Genomic DNA, 25,791 nt, shown 5'->3' on the forward strand with positions numbered 1-25,791 from the left:
CCCAAAATGGCCGACCAGGACGAGGATTATAGTTCATTACCACTCCCCGAACGATTTACTCACAAGGTTCGATCTCCTACCGTGGTTCCTGTCCCCGCATAAGTGAGTGTTGACTCGTTCACAATAGATTTGGAAAGTCAGAAAAGCAGCATACGAAGATGCTGCTAAACAGTTTGCTTTGACTCCTGACGAGTCCCATCCATGTTTTCGCCCCTTTCTAAACGAACCAAACCTCTGGAAGTCGGCCGTGGCAGATTCGAACGTCGCAGCACAGCAAGAGGCCATCGCTGCTCTTTGCGCCTTCTTGAAGTACGGCGGGCCAGATTGTGCGCTACGAACCCGCGGTTTGACCATCACGCACATGGTTGAGAAATGCCTGTCTTCAACCAGAGCGGCTACGAAACAGAATGCTCAGGAGGCCTTGCTTCTCTACATCGAACTCGATGTTGCTGGCCCTGTTGTAGAGGATGTGCTACCTGGCCTCTCCAACAAAGTACCCAAAAATGTCGCGGCTACATTGAATGCGTTGGCGGCGATAATTCACAACTATGGTTGCAAAGTTGTGGACCCCAAGCCCGTTCTCAAGGCTTTGCCCAAGGTCTTTGGAGCTGCTGACAAGAACGTCCGCGCCGAGGCAACGAACCTCGCAGTCGAGTTGTACAGATGGCTACGTGAGGCCATGAAGCCCATGTTTTGGGGCGATTTGAAACCAACGCAGCAGGCTGATCTAGAAGCGCAGTTTGAAAAGGTCAAGGCCGAGCCGCCACCGAAACAAGAACGTCTGCTTCGATCCCAGCAGGCAGCAGCAGATTCGGCAACTGCTGGAGGAGATGAATATGATAATGGTGAAGCAGAAGGGGACGAGCCTGCTGAACTGGACGCGTTTTCTCTCGCCGAGCCCCAAGATATTACTAAGAACGTTCCTCCCAACTTTACTGATTTGCTTGCTTCCTCAAAGTGGAAGGATCGCAAGGAAGCTGTCGATGCCTTGTTTCAAGCCATCAACGTTCCTCGCATCCAGGACAGCGACTTCAACGAGGTAAATCGAGGTCTTGCCAAGTGCATGAAAGACGCCAACGTTGCTGTCGTCACACAAGCTGCCCTATGTGTTGAACAACTGGCTAAAGGCCTGCGTCAAAGCTATGCAAAATATCGAGCTATTGTGATGCAGCCGATCATGGACCGGTTGAAGGAGAAGAAGACGTCTGTTTCTGACGCACTGGGTGCAGCTCTTGACGCGGTTTTTGCATCAACGAGCCTTGGCGATTGTCTCGAAGACATTATCGCATACCTGGGCAACAAAAACCCGCAAGTCAAGGAGGGAACGATGAAGTTTCTTATTCGTTGTCTACGTACTACGAAAACAGTTCCTTCCAAACCTGAGATTGCTACTGTCTGCGAATCAGGGAAAAAGTTGCTCTCCGAGTCTAGTCCGACCCTCAGAGACGGCGGTGCTGAAATCCTAGGGACGGTGATGAAGATTATTGGAGAGCGAGCAATGTCGCCTTATCTTGAGGGTCTGGATGATATCCGAAAGACAAAAGTCAAGGAATTCTTCGAAGCTGCCGAGGTAAAGGCCAAAGAGAAGAAAAAGCCGGCACCGGCCGCAAGGGCTGCTCCCCCTTCAGCCAAGAAGCCATTTGGTGCCAAGAAACCAGCAGCCAAAAAAGCAGCCCCTCCAGTCATGCCGGCCGAGACCCCTGCTGCAGCTTTACCGACGGGCAAACCCGTAGCTGCAGGAGGCAGACTGGGGACCCCGAAGCCGTCAAATTTGGGAAGCTTGAAAGCTCCCTTGAAAAGAACTGTCGCTGGCCCGGGAGCAGCATCACCTCGCCGTCCAGGTGCGGCACCACCCGTTATGCCCTCCGAGGATGAACCTATGGCAGCAGCAGCACCTGCACCTGCACCTGCATCTGCACCTGCAGCAGCGCCACAGCCTCGACTTGGCTTAACCCGGGGACTTGCTGGACGTTCCCTGGTGAAGCCGGTAGCTGCCCCCATTATGCCAACAGTTGACTCTCCGCCTCAGTCCAGCAGTCTCACTGCCGTCGAAAGAGCAGAGTTGGAGGAGCTAAGGGCGACGAACGACCGCCTTTCGCGTCAAGTAGATGATATGCGTCAAGAAAGAAATAAGTTCATGGCAGAAATACAAGAGCTCAAGAATCAAAACGCTGGGCTCATTGAGGATCATACTCGAGATGTTCTCAGCATAAAGGCCAAGGAAACGCAGTTGGTACGAGCGCGAAGTGACGCCGAGGCGACAGAGCAAGTAAATGAGCGCTTGCGACGGGAGTTGGATCGTCTGAAAAAAGCGCTGAGCCGCGCCGAAGGTTTTGGAACATCTCCAGGGATGGGAAGCCCAGGTACGTGACCTTTCCAATCATCTTGCGAGGCCAAGTAACCGTGCCGTTCTCTTAACCATGCTGCAGTAACATCGCCAACATACGATGAAGTGGGCATATATCGCGACTCTGAAGCAGCCTCAGGCAACCGTCATAGAATGAGTTTCAACAGCACCGTGTCAGAGGAGAAAGAAAACGGTGGTCTGGCGTATCCCAGGAGCAAACTCAGCCCGGAGCTTCGCTATACCGGCAGTGGAGCCTCATCAGGGCGTGGTTCCCCCGCAAGAGGCTTCCGGAACGCGGCGTACTCAGCGTATGAGTCTACCGAGTCAAGTTCGCCAACGACAAGAGAACGGCCCATATCTTCACTGCCCCAGCCTACCGGTGGTGGTGTGGAGAGTTGGAAACGTGCGGCTGAAGTGACGAGCCAGCTCAAGGCCCGTATCGAACAAATGAAGGCAAGTCAAATACCTACCCGTACCGCCTTACCGCCCCAATGACCTTCTCCTGACACACATGATGTTAGGCCAAACAAGGGTTTGCCCGCCCTTGAATCACGAACATGTGCGGCAGATGCTGTAGACGGCTTTGACATCATTCGAGTTTTCATTTGCACAAGCATCGGCGAACATTGCCGAAAACGTATGGTCTTGCAATCTGGTGTACTGGGGATCCTGACGCTTGAGAGACTGGTTCTTGTTCTGCATTTTGATGGCGTTGAATGACATACCCCTTGGTTGTTAGTGTGGGAAGATGGATGCATGTGACTTGCAAGAACTTGTACAAGCCCCCTGGGTTGGCCGGTGGAAAGATATAAGAGGGCGAAAGGACTACTAACAGAGAATCGCAGAGGCGCTTTCTATTGAATTTCCAGTTTTCAATTTCAAGTGTTTGTTTTTTAAATGCACCGTTGATGATCTTATTAGACAACGACTCTCGAGTTGAAATGTCCCCACCCATGATGTTGAATATGGTCAATGGGAACCCAGTCCCGTTGAACAAGAGGGAGAAAAGAAAGAATAGGCCTGCTGTTGTCCACGTCATGTCACGGTATCGTGCTGGCGGCTTGCCTCTTTTTTTTTTTTTTTTTTTTTTTTTGTCTTTCTTTTTTCTTTCTTTTTTCTTTTTTCTTTTTTCTATTTTAAAGACGTGGACATGTTAAAGTGTTAGGTATGAGGTACCTTCTATAATTATAATATAGGTCGTCTGACTACCACCTACCACCAGGGACCTAACCTAACCTAACCTAACCTAACCAGCCTAACCTGGTACGAGGAGGTAGCCAAGGTTGTTGAATAAAGCCTGGTGCTTACTTGCCGTCATGTATAGAGAGGCAGGTACCTACGATATAGACACGTAAGGCAGTTTGCTCCGTTTTACGTGCCTGGTTCTTATGCCCCTTTTAGTGGCGGAACGCAGCAGCCAGTAACGTACATAATTGCTAGGTGCATGCCATGTGTGACGTAATAGATTAATGTCTGGTTAGCTCAAATCTTCTGAATAGGAGGTATTTAGGGTCTTGGCCAAGTGCCTTATGTTAGGTTAGGTACCTTAGATATCAGGTACCTAGAGGCTCTGAGCTAGTGCAGGTTGGGCAGGTTGGGCCAGCGAAACCGAACTGTCAACTTGGACACGGCTCATCAACGGCGCGACGACGTTTTGGTAAAGTAGTGGGGAGACCCAGGCAGGTCGCAGCTGCCCACTTGGCACCAGACTTGCCCTACGTCACAACCGATTGCAAGCTGGCCGCAATCCGCAATCAGGTCTCGGACCTTTGTCGCTGACATTGATGCCTACTTTTTTTTTTTTTTTTTCTTGTTCCAGAGCGACTCCAAGCCAAAGGTTCAAGCTGGGCTGGAGCTCGCCAGTGCAACTTTGCTTCTTCCCGCTACCTATCCTATCCTCTATTGACACCTAGCTCTTGACTTGGCCAGTCATTTTATTTCGCTTCAACCAATCCAAACCACGTTTCTCCCTCGTCCGTTTGTTGATGACCTGATCCAATCCGCCGGACATCTATTTCGGCTCCTTGATTGCTGATAACTAGGAACTGGCTACCATTATCGAAACAAACCAGACCGACCACTCACGTCGTGTCGTTGTCCCTGTCCACCGCAAAGTGGTCTTCATCAACCGAGGCGATCGAGTAAATACAATTTCCCTGGCCATCCGTGGCGCGCGCTGAGACTGGCTTTTTCCAAACGCACGTAGCTTGTATCGCCGTTCCCAAACAAACACCCATGCGGCCTTGTTAGAAAGCCAGGCGCCTCCAGCATCCACCATCTTGGCATACCCTGCCCGGGTCACGGCAAAACAACCCTCGAGATGTTGGAGGGATTAGTCGCTGGCCTGCTTAACCGCTTCTTGGGCATGTACGTTAAGAACTTTGACCCTACACAGCTGAAAGTCGGCATCTGGTCTGGCGATGTCAAACTTCGCAATCTTGAGCTTCGCCGCGAGGCTCTGGACCAACTGAAAGTTCCCATCAATGTCGTGGAAGGCCACCTTGGGGAGCTCACGTTGGTCATTCCGTGGTCAAACCTTCGTAGTGCCCCCGTCAAGGTGCTTATTGAGGATGTCTTCCTCCTGGCTAGCCCAAAGGAAGAAGCCGAGTATGACGAAGAGGAAGAGGAGCGTCGGCGACAACGACTCAAAATGGACCAGCTGGATAGTGCCGAACTTCTTAAAGAAAAGAGCCGTGAAGGCATGAGCCAAGAGGAGCAGAAGAAGAACCAAAGTTTCGCTCAAAGTCTGGCCACCAAGATTGTTGACAATCTACAGATAACAGTCAAGAATATTCATATTCGATACGAGGACTCTATTTCTGCGCCGGGACATCCCTTCGCTCTGGGGCTTGTCCTTCAAGAATTCAGCGCCGTCAGCACTGATGGTCAATGGAAACCAACCTTCATCCAAGAGTCAAGCAAAACAACCAATAAGCTGGCAACCTTGGGCTCATTAGCCGTGTATTGGAATACAGATTCAGACCTGTTTGGAACCGGGCGGGAAGCACCCTCCGAACTCTCCAACCCCATGACTCATGACGAGATGGTGGACAACTTCAAGAGCATGCTAGGCGAAGCTGATGCTCTTACCTCCCATCACCAGTTCATCCTACGACCTGTGAATGGCCAAGCGAAAATTGAACTGGACAAATCTGGCGACATTCGCGCCCCGAAGCTTAAAGCAAATCTTCTCTTCGAAGAGATTGGTCTCGTCCTCGATGATGACCAGTATCGTGATGCGCTAATGATGGTCGACTTATTCCACTACTTTGTAAGACATCAGGAGTACAAAGCATTGAAGCCGAAGGGCGTCCGTCCAAAAGAGGATCCCCGCGCATGGTTGTTATTTGCAGGAAACGCGGTGTTGAATAAGATTCACCAAAGGAACCGGAAATGGTCTTGGGGCTACTTTCGAGAGCGACGTGATGACCGACGAAGATACATTGAGCTATTCAAGAAACGGAAACAGCAACAACAGCTCACGACTGAGGAAAATGGAGATCTTGAAAAACTGGAATGGAAACTGGACTACGAAGACCTGCGCTTCTGGCGGTCTCTTGCGCGGAACCAGTTGAAAAAGGAGAATGCGGAAGCCTTGCGGAAGCAGCCTCAGCAACCGGAGCAACAAGGCTGGCTGACATGGATGTGGGGATCGAGACCTCAAGGCGAAATACAAGAAAATGAAGAGAATACTCAAATGACTGAAGAGCAACGCGAGGAGCTGTACCACATGATAGATTGGGATGAGAAGGCGGCCATCGCTGAAGAGGTGGACACTCCAAGGGAGGCGGTCAACCTGTGCCTGGAGGCATCTCTCAGCACTGGAAGCTTCACGCTGAAAAAAAGCCCTCATGATAATCCAACCGACCTCCTGAGCCTCCACTTCGACGTATTCAAGGCAAAGGCTTTGAAAAGAACGGATTCCATCCTAGCAAACATCAGCCTCGGTGGCCTGCGAGTCAATGATGGCACCACTCCCGATAGCCTATACCCCGAAATTGTTCGCGTAAAGGATGCTCCTTTGGCGGGAAAACGAAAGAGCCTGTCCTTGAAGGAGCTTGAGAACGACACCGAGGAACCGTTTTTCGAGTTTGAAATTGAGCAGAATCCAATCGAACGAGAAGGCGACTTCGCCCTCTTGGGTAAGCTGAAACCCTTGGAGATAGTCTGGAACCCAAACTTCGTCGTGGGCATTGTGGATTTCTTCCGGCCTCCAGAAAGACATATGGAGTCCATCACAGCTCTGATGGAAAGTGCTGGCGCGACGGTTGAAGGGATTAGAGAGCAAACTCGGGCGGGCCTTGAATTTGCCCTTGAGGAGCATAAGACTGTGAACGCCAAGTTGGACCTTCAAGCGCCCTTGATTATTGTTCCCGTAAGCATCACGACAGAGAACTCAACTTGCCTAATTGTCGATGCTGGTCACATTCATGTCAATAGCGAACTGGTGGATGACAAGACCATGAAGGAGATCCAGTCAAAACAGAGACAGTCGTACAGCGAGGCCGACTTCAAGCGCCTGGAATCAGCCATGTACGACAAGTTCATTGTGAAGCTCACATCCACTCAGGTACTTATAGGCCCCTCGATTGAGGAATCCAAGAAGCACCTGGTGAAGAGGAGTACAGACTCCGAATTACACGTCGTTGAGCAAATCAATGTGGATTTTGTCGTCGAGATCTCTATACTACCCAAAGCCCCCAACCTTACGAAACTGCGGGTCTCGGGTCATCTCCCTATGTTGCACGCTACGGTATCAGATTCCAAATACAAGAACCTCATGAGGCTCATCGACGTAGCCATCCCTAGGTTTGATGCCGAATCAGCCAATAACGACATCCAGGATCAGCCTAGGCGTCCACGGCCATCGACCGCCAATTCCGCAAGATCGCGCCGAAAATCTCAGCGAGAGCGCCGCCAGTCCTTTGCATTCCCCTTTAGTCAGCCTCAAACTGCTGTGGTCCTTGAAGATATCGATGATGAAAATGAAGACTTTGAGGATGCCACAGATGGGGGTAACGGACAACATCTCAAGATTCAGCAGAGGAGCTTTGAGTTCAACTTCAAGGTGGACACTCTTAAAGGGTCACTTTACAAAAGCGACCCAGACCGGGTCAAGTCCGACACCCTTCTGGTTGAATTAGTTGCCGAGCGCTTCGACCTGATATTCTACACGAGAACGTACGACATGGCTGCCGAGGTTTCCCTGGGATCTGTTGCGATTGAAGACTTTGTCGAAAATCCCTCTGGAGATTTCAAATCGATCGTGTCATCCGGCGACAGTGAGGATTTAAAAGCCGGGAGAAGTCTTGTTCATGTCAAGTATATGAAGATCAATAAGCAGTCGCCAGAGTTCATGCCCGTGTATGAAGGTGTCGAAACGAACATAACTGCCGCCATTTCCACCATCAATGTTGTGGTCACGCGTAAGACGCTTTTGACGCTTCTGGACTACATCTTAACCACCTTTACCGGGGGAGATAACGACCAGGGTAGCCAATTGCTTGCGATTGCAGAGGCGGATGATGGGGTCCTCGAAGATGGTTCGGGCGAAGCTTCAAAGCCTAGTGAGAACGCAGGGTCGATCCGTGTCAAAGTCGACCTGAAGGCCATCCGACTGATTCTGAACAATGATGGCATAAGGCTGGCCACTCTATCATTCAGCCATGGGGATGCTGGAATCTTCATCAATGGAAAGACCATGCGTGTATCGGCAAAGCTTGGTGATTTATCTCTAGTTGATGATGTCAACCTTGGCGTTTCGGCGGATTCCAACCTTCGCAAGTTGGTTACAATTCAGGGGGATGACCTTGCTGACTTCAGATACGAGACCTTCGACTCTGGAAATGAAGAAGCATATCCCGGATACGACAGCTCAGTTTACCTTCGAGCGGGTTCTGTCAAAGTAAATTTTGTCGAGGAGCCGTTTCGCAAGATTATAGATTTTCTAGTCAAATTTGGAAAAATGCAAGCCTTATACAACGCTGCTCGGCAGGCTGCTATGACGCGAGCGAACCAAATCCAGCAGAGTCCCAGCAAGATCAAGTTTGACGTCGTCATAAAGACGCCGATTGTCGTATTTCCTCGACTTTTCGTATCTGATCAGCACCAGGGAGATGTCATAACTGCCTATCTTGGAGAGATTTACGCCCAAAACAAGTTTGTGCCGCTGGATGATAGGAAGGATTCTGATGTTGCCATGAAAATTTCCGCTGGTATCAGAAATGTCAAACTGACTTCTGACTTTCACTACTCTGATGGCCGATCGGAGGAACTTGAAATGATAGATCATGTGGATCTAGGTTTCAACATCACGTATTCTGAGCATAAGGAAGGCGTACAAAGACCAGATATGGATGTCGAAGGCTCTCTTTCGGACATCAAACTCCGCCTAACGCAATATCAACTCAAGTCCCTCCTAGAGATTTCCAAATCTGTGCCTGCCGCATTTGCAGGGGAGGGAGACAACTCTGACGAAGAGGCTGCGCGGATGGTGGATGAAGGGACATTGCAGCTCGCCAGATCAGGATCTGAAGGTGATAATCGGGATTACAATCAGAATCTGGTTGATCTCTCACCTGAACTAAGCTCACTGCAGAATGCCTGGACCAAGTTCGATCTCGTCTTTTGCGCCAATGCTGTGGGCCTCGAGCTCATCATGGCGGAAGAGGATGAACCAGTCGGGGATCTGGCCAACTCTAGCTTATCAAGGTTCTCACTGGACGAAACTAGATTGAAGACGAGGGTGCTTTCTGACGGCTCGCTGGAAGCCGAGCTGCTCATTCGGTCCTTCACAATCTTCGACAGCCGGCCCAAAGAGAGCAACAAGTACCGGCGAATCATGGCATCTTCCAACAAAGAAACCCAGCAATTGATGGCCAGCGTGACCATGTCTGGCGGGAAAGAGCGAAATCTAATTGCCATGGCTACTATTGACAGTCCGCGCATAATTTTTGCTCTCGATTACCTTTTTACGTTGCAAAGATTCGTTACCGAAGGGCTCGTTGTGGATGCTGTCAGTCCAATTGATGATGAAAGCCTTGGGGACGCAATCGATGAATCGGACAATGACTCGACACAGGTGACCTGTCAGGATACTTATCAATCTGACAGGCAACAGTCACAAGTGTTGCGGCAACGAGATAACGCGCCTTTGGTCGAACCTCAAAGTTCAAAAGAAGAGCCATCAATGTCCATGGCGTTCCGTGTCAATCTAGTGGATGCCCAAGTAATACTCATCGCCAATCCGCTGGCATCAAACTCGGAAGCTATAGTTTTGAGCATTCGGCAGATGCTTCTGTCCAAGCAGCATGCCCTCACGTTTCAAGTCTCAGAGATTGGTATGTACTTGTGCCGAATGGACAAGTTCGAAAGCTCTCGTCTGCGAATCATCGATGACTTCTCCATTCAATTGAGTATGGACAGTTCGCAGGTCGGTGTGGCAAGTTTCCTCATTGATGTGCAACCATTGATCCTCCGTCTTTCCCTACGCGATATCCTCTTGATCTTGCAAATCATCACCAGAGCCAGCGAGCTCTCCGGGGGCGAATCAAAAGACCCCAAAGAATCCGCCGCCGAACAAAAAGCACAGCAATTGCGCAATGCAGGGCTGAAGAGCAAATCCGCGAGTGGTCGTGGCCAGTCAACAATTGCAAGGACCAGAGGCACGAAAACTATTACAGCAAAGCCCGTCAAAGCTCCGGCGAAGCCACAAGCGGCTGCGGCACCTGCTCGGGAAGAATTATCTGTTACTGTTGAGGGAGTCCGTATTGTCCTCATCGGCGACTTGCACGAACTACCCATTCTAGACGTTGGTATCAAGAGCTTTACAGCAGGAGCGCAAAATTGGTCTTTTAATCTAAAAGCTGAGTCGGCCATTGAAATGTACTCCAGCGTCTACAATTTCTCGAAATCAAGCTGGGAGCCACTATTGGAGCCGTGGCAGGTTGGCCTTGGTGTCGCCAAAGATCCAGTGTCGGGACTAATCTCTGTGGACGTCGCATCCAAGAAGACGTTTGATATAACAATCACAACAGCTTCTATCGCACTCGCATCCAAGTCTTTGACGTTCTTAACCACGGAGCAAAACGTTCTAGACAAACCGAGAGGGGTTGAAGCCCCGTATCGCATCAGGAACTACACGGGCTTCGACGTAGTCCTTCACTCCAAGAGTCCCAGCTCAAAGGAACCCATCAGTTTGCGTCTTGAAGATGGCGCTGATTCACCTTGGAGCTTCGAACACTGGGAGAAGATGCGGGAGAACCTCTTGACCGAGTCGAGCCAAAACGACGTGGGCATCCAGCTGGAGGGCAGTGGGTTTGACCCTGTGAAAAATGTGAGACTTAACAGAGAAGGCGAATTTCTGTACAGCCTTCGACCAAAGACTGAGAATGTGCTGCATCGGCTGTGTGTCGAAGTCAGTCTCGGCGCAGACAATATCAAGTATGTGACATTGAGATCGCCCCTTGTCGTGGAAAACTCGACAGGGATCCCCGTCGAACTCGGCATATACGATGCTCAGCAAGGCCACCTCCTAAAGATTGAAAAAATTGCTCCTGGAGATTCACGACCAGCGCCCGTCGCCGCAGTGTTTGAGAAACGAGCGTTGGTTCGTCCCGATGGCGGCTTTGGCTATCAATGGAGCAGGGATCAGATTTGGTGGAGGGATTTGCTGCAAAGACCCACGAAACAATTGGTATGCAAGGGAGAAAACGGCGATCCGTTCTATTTCCAGGTGCACGCACAGTTTGATAAATCCAACCCTATAACCAAGTAAGCCCCAGTCTCTCGTTTCCCTTTACAAGACCGTTGCAAGACCATGCTTTGACCGATTTACCAGGATATATCCGTGTATGAGGATCAAGTTGTCAGCGCCGCTGACTCTTGAGAACCTCTTGCCCTACGACTTCAAGTACAGAATATACGACAAAAATACGAAGAAAGATTGGTCAAACTTCCTCCGAAAGGGCGGCGTGAGTCCGGTACATGTTGTGGAGCTCTCACACCTACTACTCTTGAGCATTGACATGCAGGATACGGTTTTCAAACCCAGCGACTTCTCCATCATCAACTCTGGAAATACCGAGGATTTCCGCAAGGAGAGTCGAATAATTGTCAAAGACGAGCAGGGTCTCTCGCTGAATCTCGCTTTGCACTACTTCAAGATTCCTCATAGCGGAGGAGCTTTTAAGGTTTCTGTATACAGCCCGTACGTTGTCCTGAACAAGACGGGACTTGACCTTTGCATTCGCATGAAGGGCTTTCTGCAGCAGGCTAAGCCGGCTGCTGGCCAATTTTCTCTTGTTCACACATCGCAGCGCCAACGACCAAAAGCCTTGCCCTTCATGTTCTCATACGGCAACGACGACAATAGGAATCGCGCGCTGTTGAAGATTGACGAGTCGGAATGGAGCAAACCCCAGAGCTTCGACGCCGTTGGCAGCACTGCGGAGGTGGTCCTGAACTCGCGTTCGAAGGACAAAGAAATCCACATTGGCATCGCAGTGAAGTCTGGCGAAGGAAAGTACAAGATGACCAGAGTTGTCACCCTGGCCCCGCGTTTTGTGCTTGTGAACAAGTTGGGCGAGGAAATACTGGTGCGCGAGTCGAGCTCCTCTGGCTACATGTCTCTCGAGCCCGGAGCGCTGCAACCGCTGCACTTTATGCAAAAGTCACCCGTGAAACAGCTATGCCTCTGCTATGCTGGCGTCGAAAATCAGTGGACCTCTCCGTTCAACATTGCTGACGTGGGAACGACCCATGTCAAGATTGCCAAGGCCGGACAACGGCAGCGTCTGGTGCGCGTCGAGATTCTTCTCGAAGACTCGACAATCTTCCTGCACCTCAGCATGGAAACCAAGAATTGGCCTTTCTCGATGCGCAACGAAAGTGATGCGGAATTCACCTTTTACCAAGCGAACCCGAATGTTGACGAGGACGACGTCGAGGACCGCAGCGGCTGGCGCCCCATCAAGTACAGGCTGCCGCCTAGGAGCATCATGCCGTACGCGTGGGACTTCCCAGCGGCCAAACATCGCGAACTGGTCATAGCCACCAACAATATGGAGCGCCACGTAAAGCTGGCCGAGATTGGTAACCAGATTCCCATGAAGTTTGTCACGCCTTCTGGGCAACAGAAAATCATCGACATCAACGTTGCCGCAGATGGCCCGACGCAGACGTTGATCTTGAGCAATTTCCGGGCAAGCAAGAGCATGTACAAACCGAAAGCCCTGTCCAGGACAAGCACCGGCCACGAGGCATTCGAGGTGAAGGACCGGGACACGGGCGCAACCTTTCGAGCGCAACTCAGGCTCTCTGGAGTGGGGGTTTCGCTCATCAACGCGCAGTTGAAAGAGCTGGCCTACATTACTTTCCGGGACGTGCAGTTCCGGTTCAGCGACTCGCCTTTTATCCAGACGGCCTCCCTGGCCGTCAAGTGGATGCAGATTGACAACCAGCTTTACGGCGGCATCTTCCCCATGGTTCTGTACCCCAGCGTGGTACCGAAGAAGGCTCACGAGGTGGACGCGCACCCGTCACTGCATGCCATGGTCAGCCGGGTCAAGGACGATTCCTACGGCGTCACGTACATCAAGTACGCCTCGGTCCTTGTGCAGCAAATGACGGTCGACCTGGACGAGGACTTTGTGTTCGCGCTGCTGGAGTTTTCCAATGTTCCAAACGCCAGCTGGAGCGCGGTTGAGGAGGAAGGCAAGCTGTGCGACGAAGACTTGGACATTCCGGAGCCATCGCAGCAGGCAGGTGGGCAGGACCTGTATTTCGAGGTGCTGAACATTCAGCCGATGCAGCTTGACCTAAGCTTCATGCGAACGGAGCGCATCAATGCCGAGGACAAGACGTCGTCTCGGAACCCAATCATGTTCTTCCTCAACGTCATGACCATGGCCATTGGGAACGTCAATGACGCACCGATCCGGTTCAACGCCCTCTTACTGGAAAACGTGAGGGTCTCGATGCCGGTGCTGATACAGAACATGGCGAACCATTACAGCCAAGAGGTAATGTACCAGGTGCACAAGATTCTCGGGTCGGCGGATTTTCTGGGCAATCCGGTGGGCCTGTTCAACAACATCTCGTCTGGCGTGACGGACATCTTTTACGAGCCGTACCAGGGTCTGATTCTCTCGGACAAGCCGGAGGAGTTTGGCATCGGCATCGCAAAAGGCGCGGCCTCGTTTGCGAAGAAGACGGTGTTTGGCTTCAGCGACAGCTTTTCCAAATTCACGGGCAGTCTCAGCAAGGGACTGGCGGCGGCATCGCTCGACAAGCAGTTCCAGGACCGAAGGCGCATCGCCAAGGCGAGGAACCGGCCGAAGCACGCCTTGTACGGCGTCGCGGCAGGGGCCAACTCGCTGTTCACGAGCGTGGCATCTGGCGTGGGCGGCCTGGCTCGAAAGCCGCTCGAGGGAGCCGAGCAGGAAGGAGCGCTGGGCTTCTTCAAGGGGGTCGGCAAAGGGGTGCTCGGTCTCGCGACGAAGCCGGCTGTCGGCGTGTTGGACATGGCCAGCAACGTGAGCGAGGGAATCCGCAACACGACGACGGTTTTCGACGGCCAGGAGCTTGACCGCGCACGATTCCCGCGGTTCATCCCCAACGACGGCATCGTGCGTCCGTACAGCAGCCGGGAGGCGATGGGACAGTATTGGTTGAAGCAGGTGGACAATGGACGGTACTTTGACGAGCAGTACATTGGTCATCTGGAGCTGCCCAAGGAAGACATGGTGGTCATGGTCACGTACGCGCGGATACTGCTTATTAGGTCGAGGCGGCTGACGAGCGAGTGGGACGTGTCACTAAAGGATGTGCAGACAATTGCCAAGGAGCGGACGGGTGTCAGCCTTGTGCTGAGAGGAGGAGCGAATGGGCCGTTTATCCCGGTGGGAGGTGGCAGTGAGAGAGCCTTTTTGTACAAGATGATTGGGGTTGCGGTGGAGGAGTATAATCGGAGGTTCAGGGGAGGAGAGTGAGTAGAGTAGAGCGAGAGCGGAAAAAGAATGAATGAATGAATGAATGAATGAATGTATCGAGGTAGTTGATTCAAAGACGGCTCACGGGTGGCATTTTTTGCGGCTGAGCTGTTGAAAAAGAGACGAGACGAGTTGGGGACGCTGTCATGACCTCCTTTCTTTGTCCGGTTCTCCTCTCCTCTTGCCGGTAATCAGTCAAAGAGCCATGGTGTTGACGGTAGGACGGCGCACGGCGGAGTCTTGGGAGGCTCCATGTCCTGTGCGCTGCGAGCCACCTCCGGCAACCTCTGGGCGCAGAGCGAGGCGGGGCCGTTGGAACTTGCTTGCTTGTTTGCTTGCTTGCTTGGCTGGGGTCTGGGGAAGCGCGGAGGCTGGAGTGGTGGAGGCTGGAGCGATTGAAGCCTGCGTGCGACTCGCGAGGAGGTCTACGGAGTATTGTCTGAGTCAAGCTTGCTTGGCTGTCGAGGATGCATTGGGCCCGCCTTTCTGCGGGGGGAGAGCTGCTGCCCTGTTGCCCACGTGCAGCGAGGTAAGCGCATACCCACAGGTACCTAGGTACTCCGTACGGTGTACCGTGTGAACACGTAAGGTACGTATCGGGAACACTCACCGGAAATAACGTACCGGAAACATGTAGCCTGCACCGCTGCAAAAGGGCTTTCTTTCAACGTTTTGATCTCCGGCGGGGGAGGGGGCCGAAGAAATTAAAGAACAAAAACAAAAACAAAAAAAAAAAAAAGAAAAGAAAAGAGAAAAGAGAGATGGCGGCGGCGGCGGCGGGTTGGGTTCCTTGCAGTTGGCAAGCCGCGGCCTCGTGGCGAAAAGTTGAAACCAGGCCAGAGGGAAGCGGCGTCGGCCCAGCCAGCTTAGCTTGTCAAAAGGTCACGAGGTCGCCCCGCTTGCTGTCACGGAACAACGGTTGCGGGGTGGTGGTGGGGGGGGGGGTGTTTTTTTAGGTGTTTTTTTAGGCGTTGTTTTAGGCGTTGTTTTTCTCCTTTCTCTTCTCTTTTGGCCTGGGCCTCGTTTTGGTCGCTGAACGCTTGGGTGGCTTGGTTTGGGGTTCGACGGGGCCGCCAATCACAGCGTCTGCCGCGCCTCGTCGGGCTATGCGGACGGCGCACGGCGGGCGGCGGGCAGCGGACGACCGATCCGAAGCAGGAAGGAGCAGAGCAGCAAGTTGACAGGTTCTGGGGTCTTGGTGGCTGCGTGAACATGGTATGATGGTAGGTGCGGCCGCAGCGAATCGCAGCGGCCGGGCCCTGGAGGCTCTTTCCCCTCTTGAACCGGAATAATCGGACGCCGGCGCCACTAGGCTACATTTGATGTTGCTCTGGGTGGTGTGGGCGCTTGCCCTTTTCCTTTTTTTTTTTTTTTTCTTTTTTTCTTTTTTTTTTTCCCGCCCTGCCTGCCTGCTGCGGCGCATAGAGCTTTGCTGCTGGTCTGTCTGTGCTGGACAGATGCGACAGATGCGACAGATGCGGCATAATCATATGGCGAGGTTGCCGCGACGCAGCCGGCTGCAAGCAGCCGCAGCATGAGAGGGCAAATTGCATCCATCACAATGGCACGGCACCCTGGTCCTCGATCGGGCCCCCGAGGCCAGCCGCCACAGGCCGCCACAGGCCGCCGCCGCCCCAACAGGCGCGGGCGATGCCTCCCACCCACCCAACTTTTGGCCCTTGGGGTTACACGGCGCGCGGTGTATTGCTGCTGCCCGCCCTGCCTGACGCTGCTCGCTGCATCGACGCTGCGCGCTTCATTGACGCTGCTGCCCACATACATGCATGCACCCATTCGACCAGAAGGACCGCATTAGGGCCTCAGGGCTTCCTTCCTTCCTCGCCCGCGGCTTGAAGCAGGTCTGGGGCACCCACCCCACCACCCCCCCCCCCCTTCGTTCCCCCCCGCCTTCCACCCGCCTTCCACCCCCCTTGCCAAACTCGTGAATCGCGACGTTTGCAGTGGGCACTTGCCATCCACACTTGCCATCCACACGCGTGCCGCTTTTTTTCCCCTCTCGTCGGCCTTTTTCTCCACACTGACAAACCTGTCAGCAAGTGGTCCTGGTTGGGGCTTGTCCCAGTAAGGCGGGCATGCCGAGCGGGTACGGAGTACAAAAAGTTGCTTGGCCTCTTCCCCCCCCCCCCCTTTCCCCCGCGGCCGCTCCTCCCGGCGTCTTGCGATGCGCGCCCGTCTGAATTCGCTCCTTTCCTTCTCCTCCATCTGCATTGTGTTTCTTTTTTTTTTTTTTTTTTTTCCCCTTTTCTCTTCCTTTTTTTTTTTTCCCTCCCTTCTTCTCGATTCTTGCTTCTTGGCTCTCTCGTCTTGACCGGTTGAGTCTGGTCGGAAGCCGCAGGAAGGGGGGCACGTTGCATTCGCCGTACCTGCCTGCTACCTGACTTTTGACGTGGCGCCAGCGAACAACAACCACCACCAACAGGCAGGAGGGAAAGAAGAAAGAAAGGAGGGGGAAAAGAGGCAAAGGTGAGGAGTGAGGCTTTAGAATTCAGAGGATGATTTCAATGGCTCCTGTTTGCTGACGATTTTTTTTTCCCCCGGCAGTTGGTCGCCTCTATGCTACACGAGCTCAACTTGATTCGACAGCAACACGACAGCTTACAGCGCTCCTCCAACCATGGCCATGGCTGACCCTGCCGCCACTGCACCAGCACCAGCACCAGCACCAGCACCTGCCGCCGCTGCCGCTGCCACTGCCACTGCCACCGACACCGGCACCGAGCAGCCGCACCAGCCGCACCAGCCGCACCAGCCGCACCAGCCGCACCAGCCGCACCAGCTGCACCACCAGCATCACGCTCCCGTCGCCGGCTTCGACTACAACCCCGACCCTGCCCTGGATCCCGCAAACCAACACACTCATGCCCACACCCATCACTCGCCCCGAGTCGACGCCGCCGGCCACGACGACGCCGTCTACACCGTAAACACCACCGCAGATCCTTCCCTGATTCCGCACCAGGACCACGCGCACAGTCACAGTCACAGTCCCAGTCACTGCCCGGCCCGCCCCGGCCCCGGCCCCGGCCCCGGCCCCGGCCACGGCGTCGAGAAGCACCATCCCCTGCACTCGCCCCCCGAGTACAGCGGTCACGAAAAGGTCGAGCACGGCCATGTCAGCGCTACGCGGGGCTCCAGCTCCACCGACGACGACAATGACAACTCCTTTTGGAGCAGGATCAAGCGCCTCTACCGGCGCTATCGCCCCTTCTCCCACCTCGTCTACTTCCTCTTCTTCACGGGCTGGTGGATCGCCTCCCTCGTCCTCCACCGCAATGACATGAACTGGGTCGTGCCCTTTCTCGTGTGGCTCTGCGTCTCCCTGCGCCTCATGTTCTACTACGTCCCCGCGAGGCATCTGTCCTCCGCCATCCGCTGGCTCTGGGACCGTTCGGCCCTGTTCGTCTACCGCAAGATTCCCGGCGCCTGGCGCACCCCCCTGGGCGCCGCCGCCGCCCTGGCCGTCATCCTCGTGGGCACTTTTGCCTCGAGCGAGGCCGCCGACAACACGCGCGCCAACCGCGCCGTCAGCCTCTTTGGCATGCTCGTCATGATTTTCGCCTTCTGGGCCACCAGCGCCCATCGCAGCCGCGTCAACTGGCGCACCGTCATTGTCGGCATGCTGGCCCAGTACATCATCGGCCTCTTCGTGCTGCGCACCGGGACCGGCTACGACATCTTCAGGTTCATCGCCGACCGAGCCGGCGACCTCTTGGGCTTTGCCGGCCAGGGCGTGGCCTTCCTGACCAGCGACGACATCCCCGACAAGGTTCACTGGTTCCTCACCGGCGTCATCCCCGCCATCATCTTCTTCATCTCCCTGGTCCAGGTCCTCTACTACGTCGGCTTCCTCCAGTGGTTCATCAAGAAGTTTGCCACCTTTGTCTTCTGGGCCCTGGGCGTGTCGGGCGCAGAGGCCGTCGTGGCCGCCGCCACGCCCTTCATCGGCCAGGGCGAGTCGGCCATGCTGGTGCGTCCGTTTGTGCCGCACATGACCAAGGCCGAGATCCACCAGATCATGACGTGCGGCTTCGCCACCATATCCGGCTCCGTCCTCGTCGGCTACATCACGCTCGGCCTCAACGCCGAGGCTCTGGTGTCGTCGTGCATCATGTCCATCCCCGCCTCCCTGGCCATCTCCAAGCTGCGGTATCCCGAGACGCAGGAGACGCTGACGGCCGGCCGCGTCGTCATCCCCGACGACGACGAGCACAAGGCCGAGAACGCCCTCCACGCCTTTGCCAACGGCGCTTGGCTCGGCATCAAGATTGGCGCCACCATCATTGCCTCGCTGCTCTGCATCATTGCCTTTGTGGGGCTGATCAATGCCTTGCTGACCTGGTGGGGCCACTATCTGAACATCAACCAGCCTACCCTGACCCTGCAGACCATTCTCGGATACCTGCTTTTCCCCGTAGCGTGGCTCTTGGGAGTGTCCGAGGACAAGCATGAAATCCTCTTGGTTTCGAGACTGATTGCTCAAAAAGTCATCACGGTACGGTAGCGCGCTTTCTTTCTGTCTGACCTGGGTTTTGATATCAAGTGTGCTTGCCATCCATCTTGCAGTTGCTGACAAAAGGGTGTCCGTGGCGTAGAACGAATACAAGGCCTTTGTGCAGCTTACCAAGGACAGCGACTACGCCAACCTGTCGCCTCGCGCCAGACTCATCGCCACCTACGCCCTCTGCGGCTTCGGCAACATTGGCTCGCTGGGTATCCAGATCGGTATCCTGGGGCAGCTCGCTCCGTCGCGCGGCGGCGACGTGTCCAGGTTGGCGCTTTCGGCCCTCGTGTCCGGGGTGACGGCCACGTTGACGTCGGCTGCTGTTGCCGGCCTGGTCGTCACGGACCAAATTGCCCTTTTTACGGCCAAGGCCAGCTCGTAGGAAGGGGGGGAGTTGGAGTTGGATATGGGGGGGGGGGGGGGGGAAGGGAGGGGGAGAAGGAGGGTGATGCTGCTCGTCTGTCTTGGTCTTGTTCCTCTTTTCCTTTTCATGGATGCATGCATATTGGCTGGGGTGGGCTCTTTCCACGACACCTGGAGAAAATGGACACGGCAGAGAAATCAAGGGAGAAAAAACATTCCATCGGGCCCTGTACGATTCTAGTTTTCTAGTTTCCGAGCATGGCCATGCTGCTGTTGTTGTGCACACAGGTCCGGTATTTTTTTTTTTCTTTTCTTTTTTTTTTGGTGGCCCCCCCCCCCCTCCCCCCCCAAAATCATGAAGGAGAGATACATGTACCCTGCTGCTCTGTCTCTCCGGGTTGCTGGCATTCCGGCGCGACTCGCTCTTTCCCCGTCACGGCAGATGACAGCTGTTGCATGCAGTGCAGAGAGGGGACGATTGAAATGACGTCGACGTCAGGTCAGCCGCCGCCGCTTCCCAGAGTTCCTTCCCTACCGCCGTCGTCCGACTCCAGCCAGTGCAAGTGCAAGTGCAAGTGCAAGTGCATGTGCAAGTAAGTGCAAGTGCAGCCTGGTACAGTAATACATCCCCGAGCAAAGTTTCAACGACTGGTTACACTTTAAACTTTACAAACCCTCAACGAGCCAAACGAGCCAAACGAGCCAAACGAGCTAAACGAGCCCAACGAGCCCGCCTGCTCTTCAGCAGACAAAGAGCAGGACCGCCATGCGCCTGTGCAATCGGCCGAATCTGCCTAGCCGGGTCCCCAAGGTTTGAGCCTCCGTCATGGCTGTCAGCGCCCCTTTTTTCAATTGTTAGCCTCTGCAGGAGGAGCTGGCTCAATCTTTGGCTGGCCGTCCCTCAACCCAACGCTGTTTTTTTTTTTTTTTTTTTTTTCCTTTTTGTTCCTAGCCAAGCCAGCCCAAGCCAGCCCAAGCCAGCCAACCACACGTCGCACAAATTGGACCAGCTCGACTCGCTCTCCCTTGGCGCCAGCTTCTCCGTCGCCCTTGGCCCGCCGTACCTCGCCGTACCTCGCCGCACTCGCTGCCGCCCCTCGCAGTACCCCCAAGGCCCAAGGTGGGCAGAGCTTCCCCCCCCCCAAACCAAACCAACCAAGGAACAAATGTATGTTCCTTTCTCTTATGCCCTTCCGTCTCGCATTCCGCAGACTTGCGTGCTTTTGTCCTGACGTTTCGAATCTCGAATCCCACGGGCCCAGCAATCCTCCTACAGTCCCAGCCCAGCTGATGTGATTTCTTGCGCAGGCAGAGAGCAAAAATCATGTTCACCCTCGGCCGCCGGAGGATCCTCTCCACCTTTCTCGCCTTCTTCGCCGTGCTGACCGTCTGGCGGGCCTGGGACCTGGCCTCGACCAGCTCCGGCAAGGTGCCGACCAAGCCCATGACCGGTTACACAAAGTACGAGCCGGAAAAGGACTTTCTGTGGAGGACCATCAGGCACAATTACCCCGTCACCTCGTTCCGCCCGCTGCCCACCGCGGCCGCCGACACCCTGCCCTCGGTGCAGGCCAAGTTCCCCGCCGAGAGCGCCGCCGACAAGAAGGTTCGGCTGTCGCGCCAGCAGGACGTCCGCGACACGTTCCTCAAGTCGTGGAAGGCCTACAAGGACTACGCCTGGCTGCATGACGAGGTGACGCCCGTCACGGGCAACGGCAAGGACCCCTTTGGCGGCTGGGGCGCCACCCTGGTCGACTCGCTCGACACCCTCTGGATCATGGGCCTCAAGGACGAGTTCGACGAGGCCGTGTCGGCCGTGGCCGCCAACGCCGGCTTCGTCGACACGCGCGACGACGAGATCAACGTGTTTGAGACGACGATCCGCTTCCTCGGCGGCCTGCTCTCCGCCTACGACCTGAGCGGCGACAGGCGCCTGCTCGCCAAGGCGCACAACGTCGGCGACCTGCTCTACAAGGCCTTCGACACCCCCAACCACCTGCCCGTCGCGCGCTGGAACCTGCACGACGCCGCCTTCGGCCGCAAGCAGACGGCCGGCAGCAACACGCTGCTGGCCGAGCTGGCCTCGCTGACCATGGAGCTGACGCGCCTCAGCCTCGTCACCAAGGACCCCAAGTACTACGACGCCGTCCAGCACATCAGCGAGCTGCTGGCCGCCGCCCAGCCCAAGACCAAGCTGCCGGGCATGTGGCCCATCGTCGTCGACGCCGTCAACGAGCACTTTGACGCCGGCTCCACCTACACCCTCGGCGGCATGGCCGACAGCGCCTACGAGTACCTGCCCAAGATGATGGCGCTTCTCGGCCAGAAGCGCGGCCTCTACCACGACATGTACGTCGCCAGCATGCAGGCCGCCAGCGAGCACCTCCTGTTCCGGCCCATGACCCCCGACGGCCGCGACATCCTCTTCTCGGGCTTCGTCGACGTGCGCGACGACGGCCCCGCCCGCAAGACGGAGCTCAAGCCCGCCACGGGCCACCTGACGTGCTTCACCGGCGGCATGCTCGCCCTCGGCGGCCGGCTCGCCCGCCGCGACGACCACGTCTCGCTCGGCCGCAAGCTCACCGAAGGCTGCGTGTGGGCCTACCAGGCCTTCCGCACCGGCGTCATGCCCGAGTCCTTCTACATCACCGCCTGCCCCGGCAAGGACCCCTGCCCCTGGGACCCGGCCGCCTGGCACGCCGAGGTGCTGCAGGCCCACTCCGCCGTCGCCGGCGCCGAGTCCATCGTCGCCCAGGAGCGCCTGCCCGCCGCCTTCACCAAGGTCACCGACGGCCGCTACATCCTGCGGCCCGAGGCCATCGAGAGCGTCTTCATCATGTACCGCATCACCGGCGACAGGGCCTGGCAGGACAAGGCCTGGGACATGTGGCGCGCCATTGACAACCTGACCTCGACCAAGCTGGCCAACAGCGCCGTCCACAACATGAACCCCCCGCAGGGCGAGGACGTCGTCCTGGCCGACTCGATGGAGAGCTTCTGGCTGAGCGAGACGCTCAAGTACTTTTACCTGATCTTTGCCGAGCCCCACCTGATAAGCCTGGACGAATGGGTGTTTAACACTGAGGCTCATCCGTTCAAGAGGTTAAAGTAGTGTTGCACGCCTGTTTCTTTTTTTTTTTTTTTTTCAACTTTTTATTTAATCCTTTTACTTTGTCTTATTTTATTTTATGTGGGGTTTTTTTTTTTTTTTTTCGTTTTTGCGCTGCCTTTGGCCTCTTGTAGAAGTAGGATGCAATGATACCAGGAAAAAGCGGGGAAAGCGGGGAAAACCGAATTACTTCTTTTTAAGCAAGCTAGAGGGAAGATATAGAGTCCTAATTCCTATATCGAGTGAGTACCAGGTAGGTAAGTACAAGCAAGCGCGTACCGTACAGTACAGTGCAGTACAGCAAGACGTACACGATAACCAAGGTCATCATCCATGCATCTGCCTAGGAGGCAGCCAGCAACAAATTTAAATTAAAATCAGCCATAATTGAAAAAGCCTTATTGCCCAAAGAAAGAAGAAAAAAGAAGATGGAAAAAAAAAAAGGGAAAAGAAAACGCCTGATGCCCCTTCATCACCATCATCATCATCATCATCATCATCATCATCGTCGTCGTCGTCGTCAAATCTCGTGTTCAATTATCGTTTTTTACCCCCATCATCCATCTAGTTGTTCGCACCATTCTGCCCCGTCAGAAACCTCTCGCTGTCATTGTCCGTCTCCTGTCCCTGCTTTCCCCTCTTCTTCTCCACCTTTTTGATGGCGTCGCCCGTCAAGGCCTGCCTGTTCAGCAACTCCACCACGTCCTTCTTGCGCGTCTTCCTGTCACCAAACATGATGACCAGGCCGGCCGTCAGATTGCACGTAATGCTGACACACAGTATGACCGTGGTCAGGGCAAACGGGCGATGGTGATAGTCTATCCCCCATGTGCAGGCGCCCAGTGAAATCTGCAGACAGGAATGGCAGTCCAGCAAGATGATGATGGCAACGAGGCGGCCCAGAGGGAAAGCGTGGTGAGTAAGGGTTTCGTGGGGTTTGTAAAACGAGTGGGACTTGGACAGCTTCTTCTGGTGGTGCTGCAGGGACCTGCGCTGTTTGGGTGTGAGGTAGTCCATTTCCGGGGAGTGTGAGCTCACCGTCGACTTTGCGTCTTCGAGGTCCGAGGCGATGGGGAGGCTGTCAGGTTTGTCCTCGTCCACGGCGACAGATGGTGCCACCTGGGTGTTGTTGCCCTGTCGCAAGCCAGGCCATTGACTAGTGTCTTCGCCTGGCTTGTCTGGCTCCCCTTGCGTTTGGCCTGCTGCTCCCGCCCCTGGCTCGGGCCGAGCCAAACCCTTGGCCGCCTTCTTCTTCGCCTTGGCAATGATGCGACAATACCGGACAATGAAAATCATGTGGTAGGTGTCAATGGCCCTGAACGGCGCCAAGCCATCACCCATAATGGCAAAGAGGGCCACCAGAACGCTGTCGATGATGTGAATGGCATACACTTGCTCTTCACCGACGTAGATCCATCCGATGAGGAACAATACCCAGGCGAGACCGAAGAGGGTAATCAACGTGGCGTAGAGGGTGACGAAGAAGCCGAGCGGTCGTCGTACGTATTGGCCGAAACCCTTCATCTGACGTTTGAACTTGGACCGTCGCGAGTGCATCATGTGGCGGACATGGTCATCGAGTTCCCATTTTTCTGCCGCCGTCCAGCCTTCCAAAGTCTCACCGTGGGGAAGGGCGGCATAGTGGGAATCGCTTAATCGGGAAGAAATGGTATCTGAACGTCCAACACGTGGTTTGGGAGCTCCCTCCACTTCCCGCGGCCTCGCTTCTTCTTCTTCTTCTTCTTCTTCCTCCCTGCCTCTTACGTCTCCTTCGGATTCCTGCTCTTCTCTGATGGAGGGCTCCTCTGGCGGTGGGACCACATCGCGCCTCGGCACAGGCTGGGACAAGACATAGGTAGGTCTTCGGTTGACCCAGCTTCCCAAATCCGGAACGAAGAGAGAATTTTGAACATTTGTCAGGGTGGACAGAGTCTGTACCTCGGGGTCTGTTTCCTTTGATCAGCAATGCAAGGCAGCAGACATGGTAGACGGCACGGCGCGGCGCGGCGGGTCCACTGTTTGCCATACCAATGATATCCAGCCAATCCACCAACTGCTCATTATACTCATCAGGATGCCTAGGATCAGCATAGACACGAGTCTCTGGTGGGGGATGAACAACCATTGACCGTCTCAGGTTGGGTCGGAAGATGCGGCCCACAAGACTCGATCGTTGCGGCTTGTGTTGGGCCTCGCCTATCCCAGCTTCCCCTGCACTACGCCTCCGGCCCAGAGGCGGTTCCAGAGGCATGGCGGCAGCCCTCGGCGAGAAAGGCAATGTGTCCGCAGGCCCTGCTCCCGCCAGTCCCAGCTCTGCCATGGTTGGCCGCGGTCCCTCTTCCGTCAATCGCGGAAGAGCCGTGTGCGGTTGAGCCCGCCATGAGTTTCTTGCTCCAAGAGAAACATCCCTCGGGACGGGCGGAGGTGCGGGTCCCGGCTGGGAGATGCTCCTCGGCCTATTCCCGCTCGACGGCTCATGCTTCGGACGTGGCTGTGCTTGGGGAGCGTCAACAGGTGCCGAATCGGGCGGCGGGTTTTGACCTGTCAAGCTGGCGGTGCTTGGTCGGATTCGAATACTTGGGCGGCGTGATCCTTCAGAGAGTCGACCTTGCTCGTGGTTGACGTTGGAGGCAGCGGCGCTGACTGGTCGGCTCAGGGAGGCGAGTGATGCTAGCGAACGTCGCGAAGGTGCAGTGTTCAGGGTTCGGAGACCATCATCTTGCGGACGATGCGGTTCCGCTGGCGTTGCTGGCGTCGCTGGTCTTGCCGCATCGTCGTATTGGCGACGTGGGTCGAGGGATGCTTGCTGGCTGCGGCCAGGAGCGGTGGCGGCCGTAGCGGAGTCGTGGAGCAGCTGCGGCTGACGAGAAGGCGACGACGAGGGCGGCGGATTCGGATCCATGAGGATACAAGAGAAAGCAAAGCGTGCAGCGAGAAGGGGACGGTGACGGGGACGGTGACGGGTGAACTCGACAGGACCGCCAATGAGAAGGGAATCCGGTTTCTTTAAACACGCACACGAAAAACGACATTCACAAGAAACAAAGCAGAAGAAAGAAAAAAAAGGGGGGGGGGACAAAAGGCAAAGGAAAAGGAAAAGGTAAAAGAAAATAATAATAATAAATTGAAAAAAAAAAGGTACAAAGGGGAGGTGAGGAAGGGAAGGATCAAAGCGTTGGGGCCAGGGACTGGGGCAAGAGACAATCATGGCAGGGCATATGGCCCAGCCGTGTGTTGTGCGCCTTCCGAGAGACGTTCGTTCGGCGTTCGGTCCCGCCTGGTTGGTTATTCGTTATTCGGCTGGTTGACAGATCGCCCATCGCGCCTGCCGGAAAGGCCAGGGATGCAGCTGCAGGCAGCAGCTGGCAAGCAGCAGTGTAGTGTGCAGTGCAGGGCAGCTGGTGGTTCGCCGGAGCTCGGAGCTTGCACAGGCTGACGGACAGGATGCAGAGTGAGGAGT

General features: G+C 55.1%; 5 protein-coding genes across 5 annotated transcripts; 4 read left to right on the top strand and 1 right to left on the bottom strand.

Moving 5' to 3' along the window:
• Positions 1-6: 6 nt before the first annotated feature.
• UV8b_00571 (uncharacterized protein) lies at positions 7-2,895 on the top strand (the record flags this gene model as incomplete). The annotated part of the gene is made up of 4 exons (XM_043138069.1): positions 7-66; positions 128-2,363; positions 2,430-2,800; positions 2,869-2,895. 4 exons carry the CDS (start codon positions 7-9, stop codon positions 2,893-2,895), a joined length of 2,694 nt encoding a protein of 897 aa, XP_042994003.1.
• Positions 2,896-4,667: 1,772 nt separating this feature from the next.
• Positions 4,668-14,337, top strand: UV8b_00572 (uncharacterized protein; the record flags this gene model as incomplete). Its single annotated transcript, XM_043138070.1, has 2 exons — positions 4,668-11,119; positions 11,187-14,337. The coding sequence occupies 2 exons, from the start codon at positions 4,668-4,670 to the stop codon at positions 14,335-14,337; spliced, it is 9,603 nt and encodes a 3,200-aa protein (XP_042994004.1).
• Positions 14,338-16,972: 2,635 nt separating this feature from the next.
• Positions 16,973-19,241, top strand: UV8b_00573 (uncharacterized protein; the record flags this gene model as incomplete). Its single annotated transcript, XM_043138071.1, has 2 exons — positions 16,973-18,850; positions 18,951-19,241. 2 exons carry the CDS (start codon positions 16,973-16,975, stop codon positions 19,239-19,241), a joined length of 2,169 nt encoding a protein of 722 aa, XP_042994005.1.
• Positions 19,242-20,546: 1,305 nt separating this feature from the next.
• UV8b_00574 (uncharacterized protein) lies at positions 20,547-22,334 on the top strand (the record flags this gene model as incomplete). Its single annotated transcript, XM_043138072.1, has 1 exon — positions 20,547-22,334. The coding sequence occupies one exon, from the start codon at positions 20,547-20,549 to the stop codon at positions 22,332-22,334; it is 1,788 nt and encodes a 595-aa protein (XP_042994006.1).
• A 561-nt stretch (positions 22,335-22,895) lies between these two features.
• UV8b_00575 (uncharacterized protein) lies at positions 22,896-25,233 on the bottom strand (the record flags this gene model as incomplete). Its single annotated transcript, XM_043138073.1, has 2 exons — positions 22,896-24,277; positions 24,360-25,233. The coding sequence occupies 2 exons, from the start codon at positions 25,231-25,233 to the stop codon at positions 22,896-22,898; spliced, it is 2,256 nt and encodes a 751-aa protein (XP_042994007.1).
• Positions 25,234-25,791: the final 558 nt, after the last annotated feature.

Source organism: Ustilaginoidea virens, chromosome 1, assembly GCF_000687475.1.
Source record: "Ustilaginoidea virens chromosome 1, complete sequence".
Taxonomy (NCBI): domain Eukaryota; kingdom Fungi; phylum Ascomycota; class Sordariomycetes; order Hypocreales; family Clavicipitaceae; genus Ustilaginoidea; species Ustilaginoidea virens.